We start from the raw sequence: 21,054 nt of genomic DNA, 5'->3' as shown, positions 1-21,054 counted from the left end.
TAGCCCTCTAACCCTTTTCTAGTTCTTACCTTGTAGTTCCTTTCTCTTTACAACTCCTGTAAACCGTGCCGAGCTCCACAACCATAGAGATGGTGCGGTATATAAACCTAAGGTTTAGTTTAATTTAGTTTAGAAGGCGTGGAAAAGTGTTTCGGTGGTGTGCTCAGAGAGGAAGGGTCGGATTTTGGTAATATTATAGAGGAAGAAGCAGCAGGTTTTAGCGATAGGTTGTTTCTGGGTGGTGAAGGAGAGAGAGGAGTCAAAGATGACCCCGAGATTACGAGCAGACAAAACAGGAAGGATGAGAGCGTTGTCCACAGAGGTGGAGATTGCGGGAAGTGGACAGGTGGGTTTAGGCGGGAAGATGAGCAGCACTGTTTTAGCCATATTCAATTTTAGATGGTGGCGAGACATCCAGGCGGCAATGTCGGACAGGCAAGCTGAGACTCTGGCCGGGGGTTTCAGTAGAGATATTTGGCGTAGAGAGGTAGATCTGGGAGTCGTCAGCATAGAGGTGATACTGGAAGCCATGGGAGGAGACTAGTGAGCAAGTGTAGATAGAGAAAAGGATGCGGCCCCAGGACAGAGCCTTGAGGTACATCAGTCGATAGTGGGAAGGCTGTGGAGGAGGAACCACCTTTGCATGGTTCATAGACAGTAACGCGGAAGACAAAGGCGCGCGCCGACAACTGAGCGCAAGATGGAGGTGCGCGCCGAAGAAAAAGATTGTTTTTAGGGGCTGCGACGGGGGTTTTTGTTGGGTAGCCCCCCCCCACTTTACTTAATACAGATCGTGGCGGCATTGTGGGGGGTTTGGGGGGTTGTAACCCCCCCACATTTTAGTGAAAACGTAACTTTTTCCCCAAACCCCCCACAACGCGGCACGATCTGTATAAAGTAAAGTGGGGGGGGTTCCCCCCCCACACCCCCATCGTAGCCCCTAAAAACAGTCTTTTTCTTCGGCGCGCGCCTCCACACTGCGCTTAGTTGTCTGCTCGCGCCTTTGTCCGGGCGCGCTTTTGACCTGACACCCCTTTGCATACACTGAAGGTGTGATGGGAGAGAGCAGAAGTCTGCAATCCCAACAAGGACAACGTATTAAGAAGTAGGCAGTGATCAACAGTATCAAAGGCGACAGACAGATCGAGAAGGATGAGGCTTGAGTAGAGGCCTTTGGATCTGGCCAAGAACAGGTCATTGAAAACTTTAGTAAGGGCAGTTTCCGTGGAATGCAGCGGGCAAAAGCCTGACTGAAGCACATCCAGACTAGCCTGGGATGAGAGGAAGTCCAGGCAATGATGATGAACAGCACGTTCAAGTAACTTCGATAAATAGGGTAGGAAGGAAATGGGGCAATAGTTGGAGGGACATCCGAGGTCCAGTGAGGGTTTCTTGAGGAGGGCTGTGACCATGGCATGTTTGAAGGCATCAAGGACAGTTGCAGTGGAGAGCAATAGGTTGAGGATGTGATAGATAGGAGGGCAGAGACTCTGTTGCTATGAATCCCAGGACACAGAGTGTACCAGAGTCGTACTGTGCTATTTTGTCTGCCTACCTGTGGTAAACCCTTTAAAGCCCTACCGTGCTAGTTTCCTTGGTACAGAAATACACTCCAGAGCTTCATTATGCACTAAAAGATTTTTTTTTTAATTCGTTTTAGCTCTCCTCCCTGTTACTCTTATGGTTCTGGAATTCATTGTCACAGAATCTGGAGAAAGCAGTTAGCTTAGCAGGGATTAAAAAAAAGGTTTGGATACTTTCCTAACAAAAACCTTCATAAGCCATTATTAACATGAACTTTAGAAAATTCTATGTTATTCCTAGGATAAGCAGCATAAAATCTATTTTACTACTTGGGATCTAGCTAGGTACTTCTGACCTGGATTGGCCACAGGATACTGGGCTTGATGGACCTTCGGCCTGTCCCAGTATGGGACACAACAAAAACATATATAATAAAACAACAATACATGTACAATAACATTAAACAAGTACAAAACATGTTAACGACCAGTGTTCAACTAAGCAAAGGAACCCTCAGTTCCCAAACGTCATCTTGCAGAATAAATATCTTTTTAATAATCTTTTAAAATTACTCAAGTTTTCCTGCTAGCGTATATACAACAGGATCTCATTCCATTCTCGAGGGCTTAGACAGGAAAACATACTTGCCTTGGTCACCTTCAGTTTTAGTTTGTTTGACTGTTGGAATGTTTAGATCGACACGATTTTAAGTTCTTATGTGAACCAAGTCTAGGACAATGAAGCCATTGTGACATCACTGCTGAGGTTGGCTCTTAGGCATTGGTGGAATGAGACATTATGACATCACAATCTCAGCTCTGGAATGTTGATATTCTTTGGGCTTCTGTCTGGTACTTAGGACCTGGGTTGGCCACTGTTGGAAACAGGATTCTGGGCTTGATGGACCTTCTTTGTAATTTTTGACTGAGTGATAAATCGATCCACTTGTACCCGTTCTACTCCACTCAGGATTTTGTAGACTTCAATCCTATCTCCCTTCAGTCGTCTCTTTTCCAAGCTGAAGATTGCTCTCTTTCCATGTAAAGTGGGCTGGTCAAAGAGCTCCAAAATCACCCCAACTCTGGCGCAGAATATCCTCTAGGCGCGCTTCTTACATAGAGATGCCAATATGCTCTTTTCAAGGACGATTTGTCCGACATCATTTGTTGCCCCTGAAGAATGCGACATCGGTTGCCGAAACTTGGATCCTGGTTGGGATTTTCCTGGGTTTCCAAAATTTGGGACCTCGTATGATTTCTTAGAACAAGGACTTTTGTTGGACAATTATTGATGTACCAATAAAAGTAGCTTCTTTTGTTCTTTGTGCAGAATATCTGAAACACTTCCACTCTTGCCTTTCCCTTCCCACTTGGGAGAATTCTTGTTTCTGTGGAAATTCACCCATTAACCTTCACGACAGGTAACACCAAACACCCAACAGGTTACCCTCCAGTACAGACCTTGATAAAGAGCATCAGCTATCATTTCTGCCCTCCCCCCCTCTCACCGAGAATGACACCTGCTTGAGAAATAAAATACATTTATGCCAAGAAGTCAGTTCTCAGAAGTTGAGGCAAAGTGCAGAGGAGAGGTGGTATTTTAGTGAAAGGGTGAGAATTACTTCTGCTGTGCACGGATGGCCCTGTTTTAATTTAAAGGACTCTGTAAGGTACACAGCTTCCTCAGACTTGGTGCTGCCGAGACGCATTTCGCTGACGGACACTCAGAAGTGAGGCTTCCTTCTGCTTCTTTGGATTCCCAGCTCAGGAGTTCCATTCACATCAACACAGGGATTTCCCCCTCAACTAGAGTTACCATCCATCTGGGGAAACCCAGACTTGTCTTTTAGATTGTGTGTGTCTGTCCGGGTTCGACAGGGTTTTCTTATATAGAACCCAGTGGTTCGCCTCCCTCTTACCTCCTCAGCGCCGGAATTCAATTTTCTTCGGGTCAATGGCAGCTCAGTGGGTTGAGCCTGCCCCGGAAGCCACCATTCTGCAGGGAAAAGGATCACTGCAGAGAGGTGGTTTCTGGGACAGGTGGTTCCAGGGTGGGTGGGGGCGGGATCATGTATCCTCTTTTTATATGGCACCTTACCTTCAGCTTACTTTTATCCAGTTACTGTAGCAATGGTTGTACACTAAAACCATGAAATCACAAGTTCTAAATCTATCCTCTAGGTGTCACCCTTGTGCAGTGACAGACTCATTCCCCTCCCTCTCCCTAGGGCAGAGGTATCAAAGTTCCTCCTCAAGGGCTGCAATCCAGTCAGGTTTTTCAGGATTTCCCCAATGAATATGCATGAGATCTATTTGCATGCCCCGCTTTCATTGTATGCTAATAGATCTCATGCATATTCATTGGGGAAATCCTGAAAACCCTCGAGCAGGGACTTTGACACCCCTGCCCTAGGGGATGGCAGTGCTGTCTCTGCAGGACCTCTTGTCCCAGCCAATCCATGAAATCACTTAGGCCCAGATTCTCAAAACATAACGTGCTCTTTAATGCGGTCGCTGAACCAGATCCAAGAGCTTTAGCGTGCATGTATTTTAGTGGCGGATTATCAAAATGGCTTACTGTGGTCTTTTCTGAGCTTCCTAGCACTCTCTGATTCTGCCATGCAAATGGGCTCTTCAACAGTTAAACTAGCACTCTGGGAGTCTGGGCGATTCTTCATTAAGCATGGTGCCGGTTTTTGGCAACCAAAAATCAGCGACTGGTCCGGGGGTGCCGTACTGTGAAAAGCGCACCTCAGGCATCAGTGCCTGAGTGCTGATTGGCTCAGGCACTGACAGGAAAAGTAAGGAAGTTTGACAGCTCAGACCCCCACTCTCCAAATAAAAAAAAAGAGACCCCTCCGAATCGAAGATCAGCAGGAGGGATGCCCACTCCCTGCTGCTGCCGCTGACCCCCCCCACCAACAACCAAATACCTGCTCCCTCACTCCACACCTGCCACCATCGCCCAACCCCTTGACAACCCTTCCTGTACCCTTGCCAACTCCCCGCCTCCCTGTACCTTTGGCATGAAGGTAGGCTGGAGGGATGCCTACTCCCTCTGGCCAGCAGGCCTGCCTCTTCAAAATTGTGGGCTTTCCCCTTCTTGGTGCATCCTGGGATACGTCAGGGTGAGGCCTAAGTTTCTGATTAGTCAAGGCACCTAAGGCCCCTCCCAAAGGAAGGGCCTTAGGTGTCTGGGCTAATCAGGGACTTAAGCCCCTTCGCTGGTGGGAGGGGCCTAAGTCTGGGCCAAACTGCAAAGACTGGATGGGCCACTTGTCCTTGGAAGCTCAAGATGCGCTAGGGAGACAGAATTCCTGGAGGCTATACAAGATTGCTTCATGGAGCAGCTTGTTAGAGAACCGACGAGAGGAAATGCCACTCTGGATTTAATCCTAAATGGACTAAGGGGACCTGCAAAGGAAGTGGAAGTAGTGGGACCGTTGGGAAACAGTGATCATAATATGATCAAGTTCAAGGTTGAAGTAGGCATACCGAACGGAAAGAGAACCATAGCGACATCTTTCAACTTCAGGAAAGGAAACTATGAAGCAATGAGGGAAATGGTAAGGAAGAAACTTAGGAACACTTCCAAAAAATGGCAAACAGTAGAACATGCCTGGTCTTTTTTCAAAGACACAGTGAGCGAGGCACAAAATCTGCACATCCCCAGATTCAGAAAGGGGTGCAAAAAGGGTCGAACAAAAGACCCAGTATGGATGACTAAAATAGTGAAGGAAGCGATAGGCAATAAGAAAAATTCATTCAGGGAATGGAAAAAGGACAAAACTGAAGGGAACCAGAAGGAGCACAGGAAGTATCAAAAAGAATGTCACCGTGTGGTTCGAAAAGCCAAAAGAGAGTATGAAGAGAGGCTAGCCAGGGAGGCACGAAATTTCAAACCGTTCTTCAGATATGTTAAAGGGAAACAGCCAGCTAGGGAGGAGGTAGGACCGCTGGACGAAGGAGACAGGAAGGGAGCGGTGAAGGAGGAGAAAGAAGTCGCAGAAAGACTCAACATGTTCTTCTCGTCTGTATTTACAAACGAAGACACAACCAACATACCAGAACCTGAACAAATATTCAATGGAAATCAAGCAGAAAAATTAACATCCATGGAAGTGAGCCTTGATGATGTACACAGGCAGATAGAAAAACTTAAAACTGACAAATCCCCGGGTCCGGACGGAATCCATCCCAGGGTTCTGAAGGAATTAAAGGAGGAGATAGCGGAACTACTGCAGCAAATTTGCAACCTATCCTTGAAAACAGGCATGATCCCGGAGGATTGGAAGATAGCCAATGTCACGCCCATCTTTAAAAAGGGATCAAGAGGTGACCCGGGAAACTACAGACCAGTGAGTTTGACTTCGGTTCCGGGGAAACTGACGGAAGCACTGATTAAAGAACACATCGATGAACATCTGGAAAGAAACGAACTTTTGAAAACAACCCAACATGGTTTCTGCAGGGGGAGATCGTGCCTAACGAACTTATTGCACTTCTTCGAAGGAATTAACAAACGGATGGACAGAGGAGACCCCATAGACATCATATACCTTGATTTCCAAAAAGCCTTTGACAAGGTGCCTCACGAACGTCTACTCCGGAAACTGAAGAACCATGGAGTGGACGGAGACGTACATAGATGGATCAGAAACTGGTTGGCGGGTAGGAAACAGAGGGTAGGGGTGAAGGGCCACTACTCGGACTGGATGGGGGTCACGAGTGGTGTTCCGCAGGGCTCAGTGCTCGGGCCGCTGCTATTTAATATATTCATAAATGATCTAGAAACAGGCACGAAGTGTGAGATAATAAAATTTGCGGACGATACAAAACTATTTAGTGGAGCTGGGACTAAAGAGGAATGCGAAGAATTGCAAAGGGACTTGAACAAATTGGGGGAATGGGCGGCGAGATGGCAGATGAAGTTCAACGTTGAGAAATGTAAAGTATTGCATGTTGGAAACAGAAACCCGAGGTACAACTATACGATGGGAGGGATATTATTGAATGAGAGCAACCAAGAAAGGGACTTGGGGGTAATGGTGGACATGACAATGAAGCCGACGGCACAGTGCGCAACAGCCGCTAAGAAAGCAAATAGAATGCTAGGCATAATCAAGAAGGGTATTACAACAAGGACAAAAGAAGTTATCCTGCCATTGTATCGGGCGATGGTGCGCCCGCATCTGGAATACTGCGTCCAATATTGGTCTCCGTACCTTAGGAAGGATATGGCGTTACTCGAGAGGGTTCAGAGGAGAGCGACACGCTTGATAAAAGGGATGGAAAACCTCTCATACGCTGAGAGATTGGAGAAACTGGGTCTCTTTTCCCTGGAGAAGAGGAGACTTAGAGGGGATATGATAGAGACTTATAAGATCATGAAGGGCATAGAGAGAGTAGAGAAGGACAGATTCTTCAAACTTTCGAAAAATAAAAGAACAAGAGGACACTTGGAAAAGTTGAAAGGGGACAGATTTAAAACGAATGCTAGGAAGTTCTTCTTTACCCAACGAGTGGTGGACACCTGGAATGCGCTTCCAGAGGGAGTAATAGGGCAGAGTACAGTATAGGGGTTTAAGAAAGGATTGGACAATTTCCTGCTGGAAAAGGGGATAGAGGGGTATAAATAGAGGATTACTGCACAGGTCCTGGACCTGTTGGGCCGCCGCGTGAGCGGACTGCTGGGCATGATGGACCTCAGGTCTGACCCAGCAGAGGCATTGCTTATGTGCTTATGTGCTTATATCTGCCATCATGTTTCTATGTTTCTTTACCTTTTTATTGGTCAAATATCAAAATAGAGACATCATCAAGGGGAGTTAGGTAAACCTAACAAATGGGTCAAGTATCAAAAACGAGAGACAGCTTTTGAATGCATCCAACCTATATCAACATTTATTTAAACACACCATGGCTACAGAGGATATTCCAGGGACGCCTAGTGGCATCTTTGTTCAAGTTAATGCTGTATTTTGTGCATTTAGCTGAATGTTTACTGCTTTGTTGGAACTGTAAAACTGAGAAACGAAGTCTATAACTTTAGTCTGAACTTCAGAGACACTCCTATAATATGAAATTCAGTGATTAGAGACAGCTGAATCTGAGGTCTCTAAATAACTAGCCAGGAGAAGAGCTAAATTACAAAGCAGAAGCCCTCTGTCACACATGAAAGTCTCCAATAAACGAGGAAGACAAGACAGAATAGGGAGAGAGGGAGGCTTTGATAAAGTATGCGTGTGTGTGTTTATAACTCGTATACCACACACGTATGCATCCCACTTCATACAGAGCCACAGATCAGATCCCTTGAAGGGCTCCCCAACTTCAGGAAAGCAATAAAAACAGACCTCTTCACCTAACTCCCCTGCCCTTGACCCATGGACTACAAAGAAATGTATATTGGTACTGTCAGGATAATTATGGCAACCTGTAAACTATTAGTATTGGACCTTAGTATCTACAATGCACTCCTCCCTCCATATTCACGGGGGTTAGGGGCAGAGCCTGCCCGCGAATAGTAAAAAATCGCGGATAACTTTTAGGGCCGGCTCTGACCCATCCCCCACCTCCCCCCTGCATCCCGGACCTTCCCCAGAACTTACCTGGTGGTCTAGCGGTGGCGTCGGGGCAGAAGCGATCTTCCTACGCTCCTGCCCCGTGCAGAGCCGTCTTCAAAATGGCTGCCGTGAGTTCCCGTTGTCGTCTCGAGACGACAACGGGAACTCACGGCAGCCATTTTGATGACGGCTCTGCACGGGGCAGGAGCGTAGGAAGATCGCTCCTGCTCCAGGAGGGAGTGTTGGGAGGTACTTTATCGTGTTTCTATTGTGGTGATAATTGATTGTTGATTTATTTGAATTTATATATTTACAATGTATTAACTGAGTTGAGATGGATATTCTTTGTAAGATTTTTGTTATGTATATCCTCTAAATTTTCTTCACACTTCTACCTCTAACCCTCTGTAGTAGTTCCTTCCTATTTCTCCTACTGTAAACCGCGTCGAGCTCTACGAACGTGGAGATGATGCAGTATACAAACCTAAGGATTAGATTAGATTAGATTAAAAACAAGGGGGAGGTCCGGGCAAAAATCGCGAATAACCGAATCCACGGGATTCGGATGGAGAAGTGTAATAATTTGTACTGAAATTATGGCAAATCCAGTGCAAATCGTAACTTCTTAACTGTATATTATGTATGTTTAACCTGTAACCCATTCTGAGCTCTTTGGGGACAACGGGATTGAAAACGAATGAAAATCAATCAATCAATCTGATGTTACCCAGACACTCTCGTCTTTCATTTGGGAAGTGCAGCAGTGGGATTTTTAATTTAGATTTAGAAACCAAAGCAAAGCAAAGCCTGTAACTACGCATCGTTCAGCACATGGATTTCAGATGCAGAAGGGCTGGGTTGGAATTCATTTACATCTGCTCCGAGGGAAGATTGTCTTAGCAGCGGCCAAAACGCTTTCACAGCAGCCTGGTAAAGAACCAAGGCCTTCTGCTCAAGGAGCAGCAGATTCCAGTGACCCCCCCTCCCCGCCGCCCCCTCTTGTGGAGTCTCTGGATGCAAAGGCCGGAGTCGCCCTTTACTGCACACTTTAAAAATAGATGCAGTAAGTGTCGCCACTGAGGAATGTGAACACAAAGACCGGTGGCTTATCAGGGCAGCCAGTGCCCCCGACTTGTTTGTGCAGGAAAGGCTCAGCACAGGACGTGCTCGCAGCGGAAGCGCGGGCCTGCAGCCTCGGAGCTGCTCGGCGCAGGGGCAGGTGGAGAAGGCCTCAAAGAGCGTCACCGGTGCTCCCGGCCACTGCACTCGAGACCCACCACCTCGCCCACGCCACGCACCCAGCCTATGGAAATAAACAGGAGCCGTTTTCACGCCAGGACAAAGGCTGCACGGCAAAAAGTGGCTTCAGAACCAACGTCGGCGGCTCTTTCCCCATCGCTACGGCCGTTTCTACCACAGGAGCAAAATGGCCAAGTTTCAATTTTTTTTCATTCATTTTCCCATTAGTGGGGAAGCCCCTATAGTCACCTAGTTTGCGGGCAGTAGGGACTCGCGTGCTAAACTTGAGCTAATCAGATAGCGATGTGCTAACCAGTTTGCATAGATACCCCAATTCTCCGCCCCCACACGTGCCCCCCTACCCCAAGAACTAAAGGTAATTTTTTTACTGGGCTTTGGAATAACCTTCCTGCCCTGCTGCGGAATCTGGGCTCCCTCCAATTATTCCGAAAGCATCTGAAAACTTGGCTATTCTCAAAACTGTAAATCTCGCTACCCTCTTTATAAACACTAACTCTTATTATGTTTTCCCTTCCTCGTGTTAAAGTTCCTGTAAACCATGCCAAGCTCTATCTTTATGGAGAGGATGGGGTAAATAAACTTAAGGTTTAGTTTAGTGCAGGGGTAGGGAACTCCAGTCCTCAAGAGCTGTATTCCAGTCGGGTTTTCAGGATTTCCCCAATGAATATGCACTGAAATCAGTGCATGCAAATAGATGTCATGCATATTCATTGGGGAAATCCTGAAAACCCAATTGGAATACGGCTCTTCCCTACCCCTGGTTTAGTGGGTAGTGTGTACATATGGCGAAATGACCATGTAACACGCCAGGGTAGGCCATTTTTTTTTCAGTGGTAAGCACAGGTTAGCACTTACCTCCGAGCTTAATAAAAGGGCTCTGGAGTTTTGCATTGTGGACTCTGCACCAGTTTTCAAAGGGAAGCTTGCTGGAGACATGAGGTATGTCATTTAATAGTTTAAAACTATGCGATATACTTTCCTTCAAGAGTTGTCAGAGTGGTGTACGATTAATAATTGCATAAAATATTGCAACAATAACATCCATCATGTCATACAAACAAACCATTAATAAATAAAGCAAAATAAATCGACGTAGTCACTTCTGCCTGCAGAAAGATTCGTTCTCTTATTATGGGTATGATTACATTGTGAGCTCATTTGAGCGGGGCCTATTAATAGTAGCAGTAGTCTACACTTTGCCATAGTCCTCTCCACCTGGACTACAGTGTTCCCCCGGTCATTCATGGCATTTTCCGACAGCCAACCAGGAGAGGACAGCTGGAGAGGCAGGAGAGAGCAGCCGCAGCGCCGGCAAGTGAAGGAAATCACTCGCTGTATGCTCCGACCGCCTCTTCCGGCACTAAAGTCGGGCCTTACCAATCAGGAGCTGCTTTGACACGCAGCTCCTGATTGGTAAAGCCCGACTTTAGTGCAGGAAGAGGCGGTCGGAGCATACAGCGAGTGATTTCCTTCACTCGCCGGCGCTCCGGCTGCTCTCTCCTGCCTCTCCAGTCTCCCCCCACGAAAAAACGTATTTGTGGTTTTTCAAGATTCGCGGGGGTTCCTAGAACGGAACCCCTGCGAATTTCGGGGGAGTACTGTACTGCAACGTGCTATTCAACGGTGTCACGGAGAAGAACATACGACATCTCCTGCGTGTACAAAACGCGGCCATCAGACTTCTATAAAACCTCTCTCCCAAGTTCTCACTGGCTGCCCCGTAGCCAAACGTTGTGTCTTCAAGGGCCTGATGCTAGCGCTCAAATTCCTGCACGACATGAGGGCCAAGCTTCCTCCCTCCGCTCCCAGGATGAAATATGCCTCAAAACTCCCCCGGTCGTGCGCTTCTACTGCAAACCGCCAAATGACGTTCCTACTCCCACTTCATACTAGCCACTGGCGTCGACTGCTCCCCCAGATTAGATCCCTTGGAGGAATTCTCTTTAGGAAAGCAATAAAAACAGACCTCTTCATCTCCCCCCCCCCCCCCCACCCATGACCGACAGATTACAAAGAAATGCATTTTGAAACAAGTTAGGATAAAAAGCTTGTACCAAACAAAAAATCCTATGGCAAATTGTAACCTGTTTAACTGTATATCACCTGTAACCCGTCCTGAGCTCTTTGGGGAGGACAGGATAGAAAATTAATTGAAATAATTAAATAAATAGTATAGCATGGCAAGGTTTGGGCCACTATCATAAGTGGTATCACAATTTTATTCTTACGCAAACTGTGCTTTCTTTTTGCCACAGTGAATTACTAGATTTTAATATGATCTCACCCAACTACCGGTTACTTATTTGGGGTTTCATAAGTAAACTTTTGGGGGTGGGACTTAGGGGTTGATGTGGCTGTTAGAGAATGACACGGGGACAATTTTTTCCCTATCCCCGCGAGGTCTTTTCCTGTCCCTGCCCCATCCCTGCAAGCTCCGCCCCTCATCTGCACAAGCCTCAAACAGTTTAACATCCTAAGTAGCAACATTCTAGAACTCAGATTGTGATGTCATGATGCCTCATTCCACCAATGCCTAAGCTCCGTCCTCATTTGCACAAGCCTCAAACGCTTTAAAATCATACGTGTTCGAGGCTTGTGCGGTTAAGGCAGAGCTTACAGGAATGAGGAAGGGACAGGAAGAGAACTCAAGGGGACAGGGAAATGGGGTTCCTGCGGGGACAGGGAAAAATTTGTCCCCATGTCATTCTCCAGTGGCTGCGTTTCACTATTATGCTATCGTTGCGATATTTTCTCATTCACTGTGTAATTATTGCTTTTCTGAGGCATAAGTGTTATAGCGCTAAGAAAAAGAAAGTGGGGGAAAAAACACAAGGGAGAGAATTCTATAGATTGGCCTCTAGACGTGTTCAATGCTTACATGCATTATGAATTGGCAGTTACACGCCTTGCAAAAGTTGTATGTGCAGCAGTATTGAACACAGTAAAAATAAAAAACCTGTACAAAACTTTAGAAAGAAGACTAGGGAGGGGGAAGCAATAGGAAGGCCCCCCCCACCTGCACAGCATTTAAAAACCAAAATAAAGCATCTGAGAGCACAAAAGAAAATTAGAGAAACCACTGCAGACTCTAGGCTGATTCTTCTGAACGGAGGGGCCAGATTCTCAAAACTCTGCGGTAAAAACCGATGGGCCGCTGTCGCAGCTGTAACAGTAGCGATTTCAAAAAGGCAAGTCATTCTCAAAAAAACGCTGCGCATACAAATGAGGTTGATGGAGAGTAGCGAAGGTTTGCTAAATTTACATGAGATGAGTCGCTGGCGATAGTGATGGGCACATGCGCAGAATACACCACAAAAGAGGCGTAAATGTGCGCATGTGCAGGGAAAAGCAACACCCTAAGCGGTGTGTCAATCATAGGCGTGTCAGAAGGGAAGATGCAACGTCAACTTTCAACAAGCGCGCATAAGACATGCCTTTTCTCCCCCCCCAAATCGCTATAGATACATAGAGTATGACGGCCGAAAAGGGCCGGCGGCCCAACAAGTCTGCCCACTCAAGAACCCTCCCCTCCCTCGAGAATCCATCTTTTAAGCATTCCTCTGGAGCGACCCCCACCTGTCTGTTCCATCGTCCCTTGAAGTTGATCGTGGTACTGGCCTCGATTACCTGACGTGGAAGACCATTCCATCGATCAATTACTCTTCTCTCTGGAAAAAAGGAGGCTCAGGGGTGATATTATAGAGACCTTCAAGATCATGAGGGGCATAGAGAGGGTGGATAGGGACAGATTCTTCAGGCTGAAGGGGACAACAGGTACGAGGGGGCATTCGGAGAAACTGAAGGGAGATAGGTTCAAAACGAATGCAAGGAAGTTTTTTTTCACCCAAAGGGTCGTGGACACTTGGAATGCGCTACCGGAGGAAGTGATCAGGCAGAGTACGGTACAAGGATTCAAACAGGGATTGGACGGATTCCTGAGGGATAAAGGGATCGTGGGATACTGAGAAAGCTAACCAGAAAATAAGTATAGAAACCCGACCAGGTCGTGCATGTGCAAGACCGGAGGGCTAGGACTTTGATGGGAAGATAGGACGCAATAGGAAACCAAGGTGGCATGGGGGCCCCTTCTGGTGATTTAGACAGGTCGTGACCTGTTTGGGCCGCCGCGGGAGCGGACTGCTGGGCAGGATGGACCTATGGTCTGACCCGGCGGAGGCACTGCTTATGTTCTTATGTTCTTATGTTCTTAAGAAGTATTTCCTGGTGTCCCCATGAAATTTCCCCCCCCCTGAGTTTTAGCGGATGCCCTCTTGTCGCCGTGGGACCCGTAAGAAAAAAGATTTCTTCCTCCACCTCAATGCGGCCCGTGATGTCAAATTTTATCATGACCCACAGCCAGAAACACAGAAGACACGGCTATAATACACACGCTCAAGAAGCATGCTTTTGTCCACCCTCACTCCCCACCTCCCAAAAAAGACTATAATTTAGAGGAATCATGCAGGTTGTTTTTTTTTCTTTTTTAAATGAGCCACAGTCATAACACATGCCAGAGATGCGCTTTTCAGTCGCTGATTTTTGATTGCTAAAAGCTAACGCTGCATTTGGAGAATCCCTCGGCGATGTTGAAAAATCCACCGGAGCGCTTGTTTAAATACTGATGAGCCCACTTGGCATGGCAGATTCAGAGACGGCTAGGATGCTCGGAAAAGACCGCAGTAAGCCCTAGTCTAGGGAAGCCGTTTTGATAATCCACCGCTAAAATACATGCACGCTAAACTGGCTGGAACCGGTTCAGCAACCGCGTCAAAGGCAACTTTAAGTTTTGAGAATCTGGCCCTAAATGAAAGGGATGAAGACACAGCCAGGCAGAAGAAAAGTGTAGTTACTTACCTGTAACGTAGGTTCTCCGTGGACAGCAGGATAGTCAGCCACATACGGGTGTTGTCCCAACAGCTTCCAATTTGCGGATAAGCTCTCCAATAGCTCAGAGAGATTTTTTTTTTTTTTTTCTCTGAGAACGTGCAGTGCCCGGGCCCCACTGGGCATGCCCGAGCCCTACCCATTTCCCCCTGCTTCCCCCTAATCCCCAGGATGTTCCTAGCTGTGGCCGGGTCGGCCGTATGGGGAGGCGGGTGGGTTGTGTGGCTGACTATCCTGCTGTCCACGGAGAACCTACGTTACAGGTAAGTAACTACACTTTCTCCTAGGACAAGCAGGATGAGTCAGCCACATATGGGTGACTCCCTAGCCGAGGGATGTACCGACTGGACCTGCGCCTTAGCGCTTTGTGCATCCCTCGCCTGGCTGTGGAGGCCGAGCCGGGCAGGGTAATCAGGCAAAGCAGGTGAAGTTGTGGAAACAAGGTTTTAGATAAAGGGATTAGGGGGAAGCAGGGGGAAATGGGTAGGGCTCGGGCATGCCCAGTGGGGCCCGGGCACTGCACGTGCTCAGAGAAAAAAAAAAAAATCTCTCTTAGCTATTGGAGAGCTTATCCGCAAATTGGGAGCTGTTGGGACAACACCCATATGTGGCTGACTCATCCTGCTTGTCCTAGGAGAACTTACCATCTGATGTGCTCAGAGAAAAGCAGAAGGGAGAGGAATAAAATCAGGCAAAAGGAGTAAAAGAGAGAGGAGGAGGAGGAAGAGGTAAAGAAAGAAAAAGAAAAAAAAAACCCAACCCCAAAGGAAGGCACAATGCTGACAAAGAAGCCACCAGACGTAAAGAAACAGTTCACACAGAGAGACCAGGTGACAGCCAAAGAGTGAGATGCAGCGGTTCGAGACAGATGCAGAAAGACAGAAATAAATTTACGGTACATCCAAACAGACGGATAAAGAGAGAGACAAAATTATGAACAGATTAGACAGATTGACTTGCTGAATTTATTTTTTTTTTGTTGTCGAGTCTGTATTTTAGAATGTTTTCAGTTGAATTTGTATTTTTGGTAGATTTACCATTTTTTGTATGTTTACTTTGTAATCCGCCTAGTTGATAGGCGGAATAGAAATCTTTTAAATAAATAAATAAATACATAAATGGATTACCAGTAAGCCAGAGACGGATGCTCCTTCAGTGCTTGCGTCGGAAGTGCTGGCAGCTTCTTTAAGTCAGTCCGTGCAGTTTCGTTGCTAAAAGAGAGTTTTAAAGAGATGAGCCTCGAATGAGAAAACAAACAAGGTAGTTGACTTTCTGATGTGCCCTGACACTTATTCCTGCTTAAAAGTCAAATGATTTTTCAAACAGCAGAGCAAGCCTTCCATACAATGCAGAAAAAAAAAAAAAAAAAAGCAGGGCGAAGCTGCTTTAGCCCAGTACAAGTCATTTTGTAAACTTTACAGTATATAAACAGCGTACGTTTCTTGGTAGCTCCGTGCAGATGAGAAGAGCGAGTCAACAAAAGGCACCTTTGTCCCTTCCTCCTTGGACCCCGTTTTGAACCATCTCCCTCTTTACTCACACACAAAGCCAGGCCTGTCTGCAGGAACAAAGCTATTCAAGACCTGCCTCATTCAGAGCTCCCACACCTCTCTCATATCGCTGGGAGAAAGGCGTAGCATACAGGTGCTTCTCGTGGTCGTCGTCTTTTATGTGGTGACCTCCGTGTTTTTACTGGTACGGCAGCAGCTCCAACAACCATTAAGTCTTTTCTTTAGAATCTAACACTGTGAATTCTCAAACCACAATGAGCATTTTAAAATTCTGGATTGTCTCGGCAGCATCAGGAAAAGGGGTTCTCTAGTAAGAAACAGTACATTCTTTACTTCTATTTTTATGATGCAGGATGCTGAGGGAGATACCTCTGCTGAAACCAATCATTTGAGGTGATAAATCGGAGGAACTGAAGCAAATCAAGATGAATTAGGAAGAGGTGTTTATTGTTTATTGTTTATTTTAATTATTTGATTAAACGCCTTATCGATTCTACAAAGCGTTGTACAGAATAAAAAATTTTTCCTTTAGACAAACAATATTACAATTAATACATACTTTTTTTAAAGAAAAAAAAGAAAACTACAGACGAACTATAATACATACAAAGTTGTTGTGGACGAACGAACAAAAGACACACAAGGTAAAGAGGGGAGAAATACAATAGTTATAGTAAATAGAAGAGACATTAATGGAAAGAACAAAAGGGCAGGGAGATTAATTTAAAAGAGTAAAAAAGAGATTAAAATTAAGACGTCAATTAAAATTAAATTTAAGATAAAGTAAAACTTCAGTTAAAAGCATCTTTAAATAGGAAGCATTTTAATTTGCTTTTGAATGATGTTAGATTATTTTCCATTTTTAAATACAACGGAAGAGAATTCCAAATCGTTGGGGCTGTTACCGAAAAAATGGTGCAAGAGAAAACAGCCAGGCTAAATAATAGCAAAGCGGCAGGGCCTTATGGCAGCGCTTCCCAATCTTTTATGGCCGTGACCCCCATGAATGTAGCTAAATAAAAATGTTGTCATTTAAAATAACCCCAGGATTTATCATTTATAGTCTATGAACTCCAGAATCTCAGAGACACAACTCCGGGCTCAATAAATTCATAGCCCTAAGGATGACGTGTCATCTCTTAATCAGCTCATTTCAAATTTTGTGAACATTCATATAAATATTACATTACATTAGTGATTTCTATTCAGCCAATATCTTGCGGTTCAAGGCGGATTACATAAAAGTTTTCAGAAATTACATAAAAAGTTTACAGGAATAGCATAAGAGATATTGTAAGAGTTGCATATGAATTACCAAAGAGTTGTCGAGATCTTAAGGTGATAAATGTTTGGGTAATAAGAAGTACCAGAGAGATGTTGAGATCTAAGGTGGTAAGTGTTGGGTAGATAGAGGCATTTAGCATTAGTTGGGGGCAGTAGGTGGGGTTTGGGTAGGAACTGGTCGTGTTAGATAGGTTTTATGTATTTTTTGAAGAGTAGGTTTTTAGTATCTTTCTTGAAGGTTTTGTAGTCTATGGTTGATGACAACAGAATGGTGATTTGTCTGTCCAGTTTAGCTGCTTTGGTGGCTATTAGGTTGTCATATAATTTTCCTCGTTTAACATTTTTGGTTGGTGGGTGTGCGAATAGTGAGTGGGTTCTTCTGTGCCTGGTTGAGGTGGATTGGGTTATTCGGTTATTCCAGTAGGTTGGGCTTTCTCCGTTAATAGCTTTGAATAGTAGGCAGTAGAATTTGAAGTGTACTCTTGCTTGTATTGGGAGCCAGTGAGAGTCAAGGTATGCTTCTGTGCTGTGGTCATATTTTTTCAATGAGTAGATGAGTCTTAGGGCTGTATTTTGTATAATTTGTAATTGTTTTATCATGGTCGCTGTACATGGGAGGTAAAGTATATTGCAGTAGTCTATTAGTCCAAGGATAAGGGATTGTACCAAAAGTAGGAATTATTTCCTGTCGAAGAATTTTCGGATTTGTCTTAGATTTCTCGTGGTCACGAATGATGCTTTTATTACTTTGTTGATTTGTAGTTGCATGGTACATCCTCTGTCAATAAGTACTCCCAGAAGTTTTAGTGTGGGTTGAATAGGGTATGAGATTGAGTTTATTAGTTTTGTGGTATAAAAGCCAGGGAGCAAGCCAACATGTTTTGCTTGACCACTTCCTCAATCAATTTATTGAGCCCGGAGTTGTGCCTCTGAGGTTCTGGAGTACATAGAAGATAAGATATGTTTTCGGTGATGGCTCCACAACTTTGGAACACTTTACCTCAGCCATTGACAGAGGAAAATAATCTGAGTCATTTTAAAAGTAATTTAAAAAGCTTTCTTTTGAAAGATGCTTTTAATCTATAAATTATATTTAACAAATTTTACATTATCTTCTAGGTTTTCATCTTCCCCCTCCTAATGTTTCTTATTTGCCATTTATGGTTCTCTTCTGTACCCTAAAAATATAAAATTGTAGTTCCGTCTTTTTTTTTTTTTTTTTACCTATTGTTTCAGTCAGTCTGTATGTCTGTTGGTCTTAACTACTGTTTTAAAAATTTTTAAGCGTTATATTAAAATAAATGTTATTTTTTTGTTGTAATTCGCTTAGTAACAATTAAATTAAGCGATTCATCAAATTAAAATAAAACTTGAAATTTGATAAATTATAAATCCTGGGGTTATGTTGGTGATTGTCTTGGATGAACATAGCAGAGTCTAAGGCCCAGATTCACTAAAGTCAGTTTTCACAGGTTTAGCGATGATTGCTGCTAACCGACCCGATTCACAAAATGTTTTTCCCCTCGATCGCCCATTTTCCGATCTGGCCCGCAAATCAGTGAAACCCCATGCAAAATAGCCAAGCGATTGATTCACTTACATTGCTTGGCTATTTAGCATCGGGTTTTACCGATCCTAAAACCTGATTGCTGTAGACTTGTCGTCCGCCCCCCAAAAAATGGCAGGAGGCATACCCACTCCCTCCTGCCACTGCAGTGCTCCCTCCCTGTCCCGCACCGGTGCCCATATCTTTCTGTTGGGAGCAGGAGGTATCGAAAACACCTTCTGCTTTACCACTGAGCCTTAGTCCCGCCCCGGTGCATCATGTGATGCATGGGGAGGGGCCTAAGGCGCTGATTGGCTCAGATGCCTCAGGCTTCTCCCTTGGGAGGGGCCTGAGGTATCTAAGCCAATCAGTGCCTTCCTTAGGAAGAAGCCTAAGAAAGTCCCTGATTGGTCAATCCTCCCCCTGCTATTCACCCCTGAATTATGGAACTGCAGACCTACTACTGGTAGGGTTACCATATGGCTCCAGAAAAAGGAGGAAGAGGATGGATTAAGACATCGGGGTTTTACTTCCATTGCTTTCAGTAGAAATAAAACCCAGATGTCTTTCTGTCCTCCTTACTTCCATTGTTTTCAATGGAAGTAAAACCAGATGTCTCAATCTGTCCTCCTTTTTCTGGATAGTATATAAACTAAATAACCAACCCCTAGTGGTACTTAGCAGAAACTTATACTTATGTGTCCAATAATAACCACTTAATAATATATTTTGTATCACACTGAGGCCTCAGATTCGGAGCATATGCGAAGTCCTATCACGGACTAAACGGTCAGCGTATTTCAGGCTCCACACTCCAGTCATAGGCCTCCTAACTGCACTAGTCTATCAACTTCTAGTTTAGCAAAAAAACTTTTTTCTCTTGTACTTTTTATCTTTTTTCTTCTTTTTTTTTTTTTTTTTTTTGGAAGGCTAAGGCTTTAACATTCAAGTCTCCATTTAAGATAAGTGATCTGTCTGCCTGCTAAAAATTAGGACGCTTTGTATTGCACTTGAAGATACATTTAGTATAAATATTTTAGGATGTACCTAGAGAAAAAATTTTTTAGATTATAAGACTAGTACTGTTTTAATAAGTAAAAGAAAAAAGAAGAAAAAAGATAAAAAGTACAAGAGAAAAAAGTTTTTTTGCTAAACTAGAAGTTGATAGACTAGTGCAGTTAGGAGGCCTATGACTGGAGTGTGGAGCCTGAAATACGCTGACCGTTTAGTCCGTGATAGGACTTCGCATATGCTCCGAATCTGAGGCCTCAGTGTGATACAAAATATATTATTAAGTGGTTATTATTGGACACATAAGTATAAGTTTCTCCTTTTTCTGGAGCCATATGGTAACCCTAACTACTTGTAATTTATAACCAGTGGTGTGCGATGAGAGCTTTCAGGGGATTCAGTGAATCCCCAGCTCTACAGCCCTTTACACAGAGCTGAACCAAAAACAGGATTTTCACTTTCTGCGGAAATTGAATTTGAAAGTGAAATTGGCCACTCGGTTTCAGCAGAAACTGAAGCCAAAGTGAAACTGCCCTCCCCCTGACCAAAACGAGCCCCCTCCAAGATCTACCTGCAGTTTCTGGGAGTCCTGCACGCCGAAATGCCCAGGCCTGGATGGCCCCTTCGATGGAGTTCATTCATTTTTATTTGATCCGAAATGACCCTAATTAACTTTCTTCTTTCATAATGCAGTAGCGGAACATCTTGGAAAGCAACTCCATCCCGAGAGATTTGTTTACCTGCTTCTTACGGGTTTTCTTGAATTCTGCTTAAAGCAAGTCAATTATACGCCAGTATTTGTGTGGTTTTTAATATTTCCTTTAGAGCCAAGTAACCCTCCCTTTTCTTTCCCGTGTGCAGATAACACATAAGAACATAAGAATTTGCCACTGCTGGGTCAGACCAGTGGTCCGCTCCCGTGGTGGCCCCCAAGTCAAAGCCCAGCGCCCTGAGACCAGCCCTACCTGCATACGTTCCGGTTCAACAGGAACCCGTCCAACTTTGTCTTAAATCCCTGGAGGGTGTTTTCCCCTATAAAAGCCTCCGGAAGAGTGTTCTAGTTTTCCACCACTCTCTGGGTGAAGAAGAACTTCCTTACATTTGTACAGAATCGATCCCCTTTTAACTTCAGAGAGTGCCCCTCTCATTCTCTCTACCTTGGAGAAGGTGTATTTATCTACTAAGTCTATTCCCTTCATTATCTTGAATGTTTCATAAGAACATAAGAATTGCTGCTGCTGGGTCAGACCAGTGGTCAAGTTTCAAGTTTCAAGTTTATTAAGTCTTGATGAATCGCCTATATAATTTGCTAGGCGATGTACAATAAAAATGACATGTATTAATAAATGAAACAAGTACAATGTTAAAAATGACATAAAAACAAATTTGTTGTGTAAACATATAACATACTTTACAAACTGATCAAAAGCTTAATTTTACAATAATGTGAGGGTAAAACATACGATTGC

At 44.6% G+C, this 21,054-nt stretch overlaps 1 protein-coding gene across 5 annotated transcripts in view; it reads right to left on the bottom strand.

Annotated features, from left to right (window-relative positions):
- Nucleotides 1-21,054, bottom strand: part of FRMD4A (FERM domain containing 4A) — a 608,938-nt gene that overhangs the window by 119,353 nt on the left and 468,531 nt on the right. For all 5 annotated transcript variants that reach the window (XM_033958473.1, XM_033958474.1, XM_033958475.1 and 2 more), the window contains exon 8: nucleotides 15,361-15,444. In XM_033958473.1, the coding sequence (XP_033814364.1) occupies nucleotides 15,361-15,444 (84 nt within the window). The remainder of the gene's footprint in view (nucleotides 1-15,360; nucleotides 15,445-21,054) is intronic.

This window comes from Geotrypetes seraphini, chromosome 9 (assembly GCF_902459505.1).
Source record: "Geotrypetes seraphini chromosome 9, aGeoSer1.1, whole genome shotgun sequence".
NCBI lineage: Eukaryota > Metazoa > Chordata > Amphibia > Gymnophiona > Dermophiidae > Geotrypetes > Geotrypetes seraphini.
Note: the sequence above shows the minus strand (reverse complement) of the source record. Positions and strands in the feature narration are given on the sequence as shown.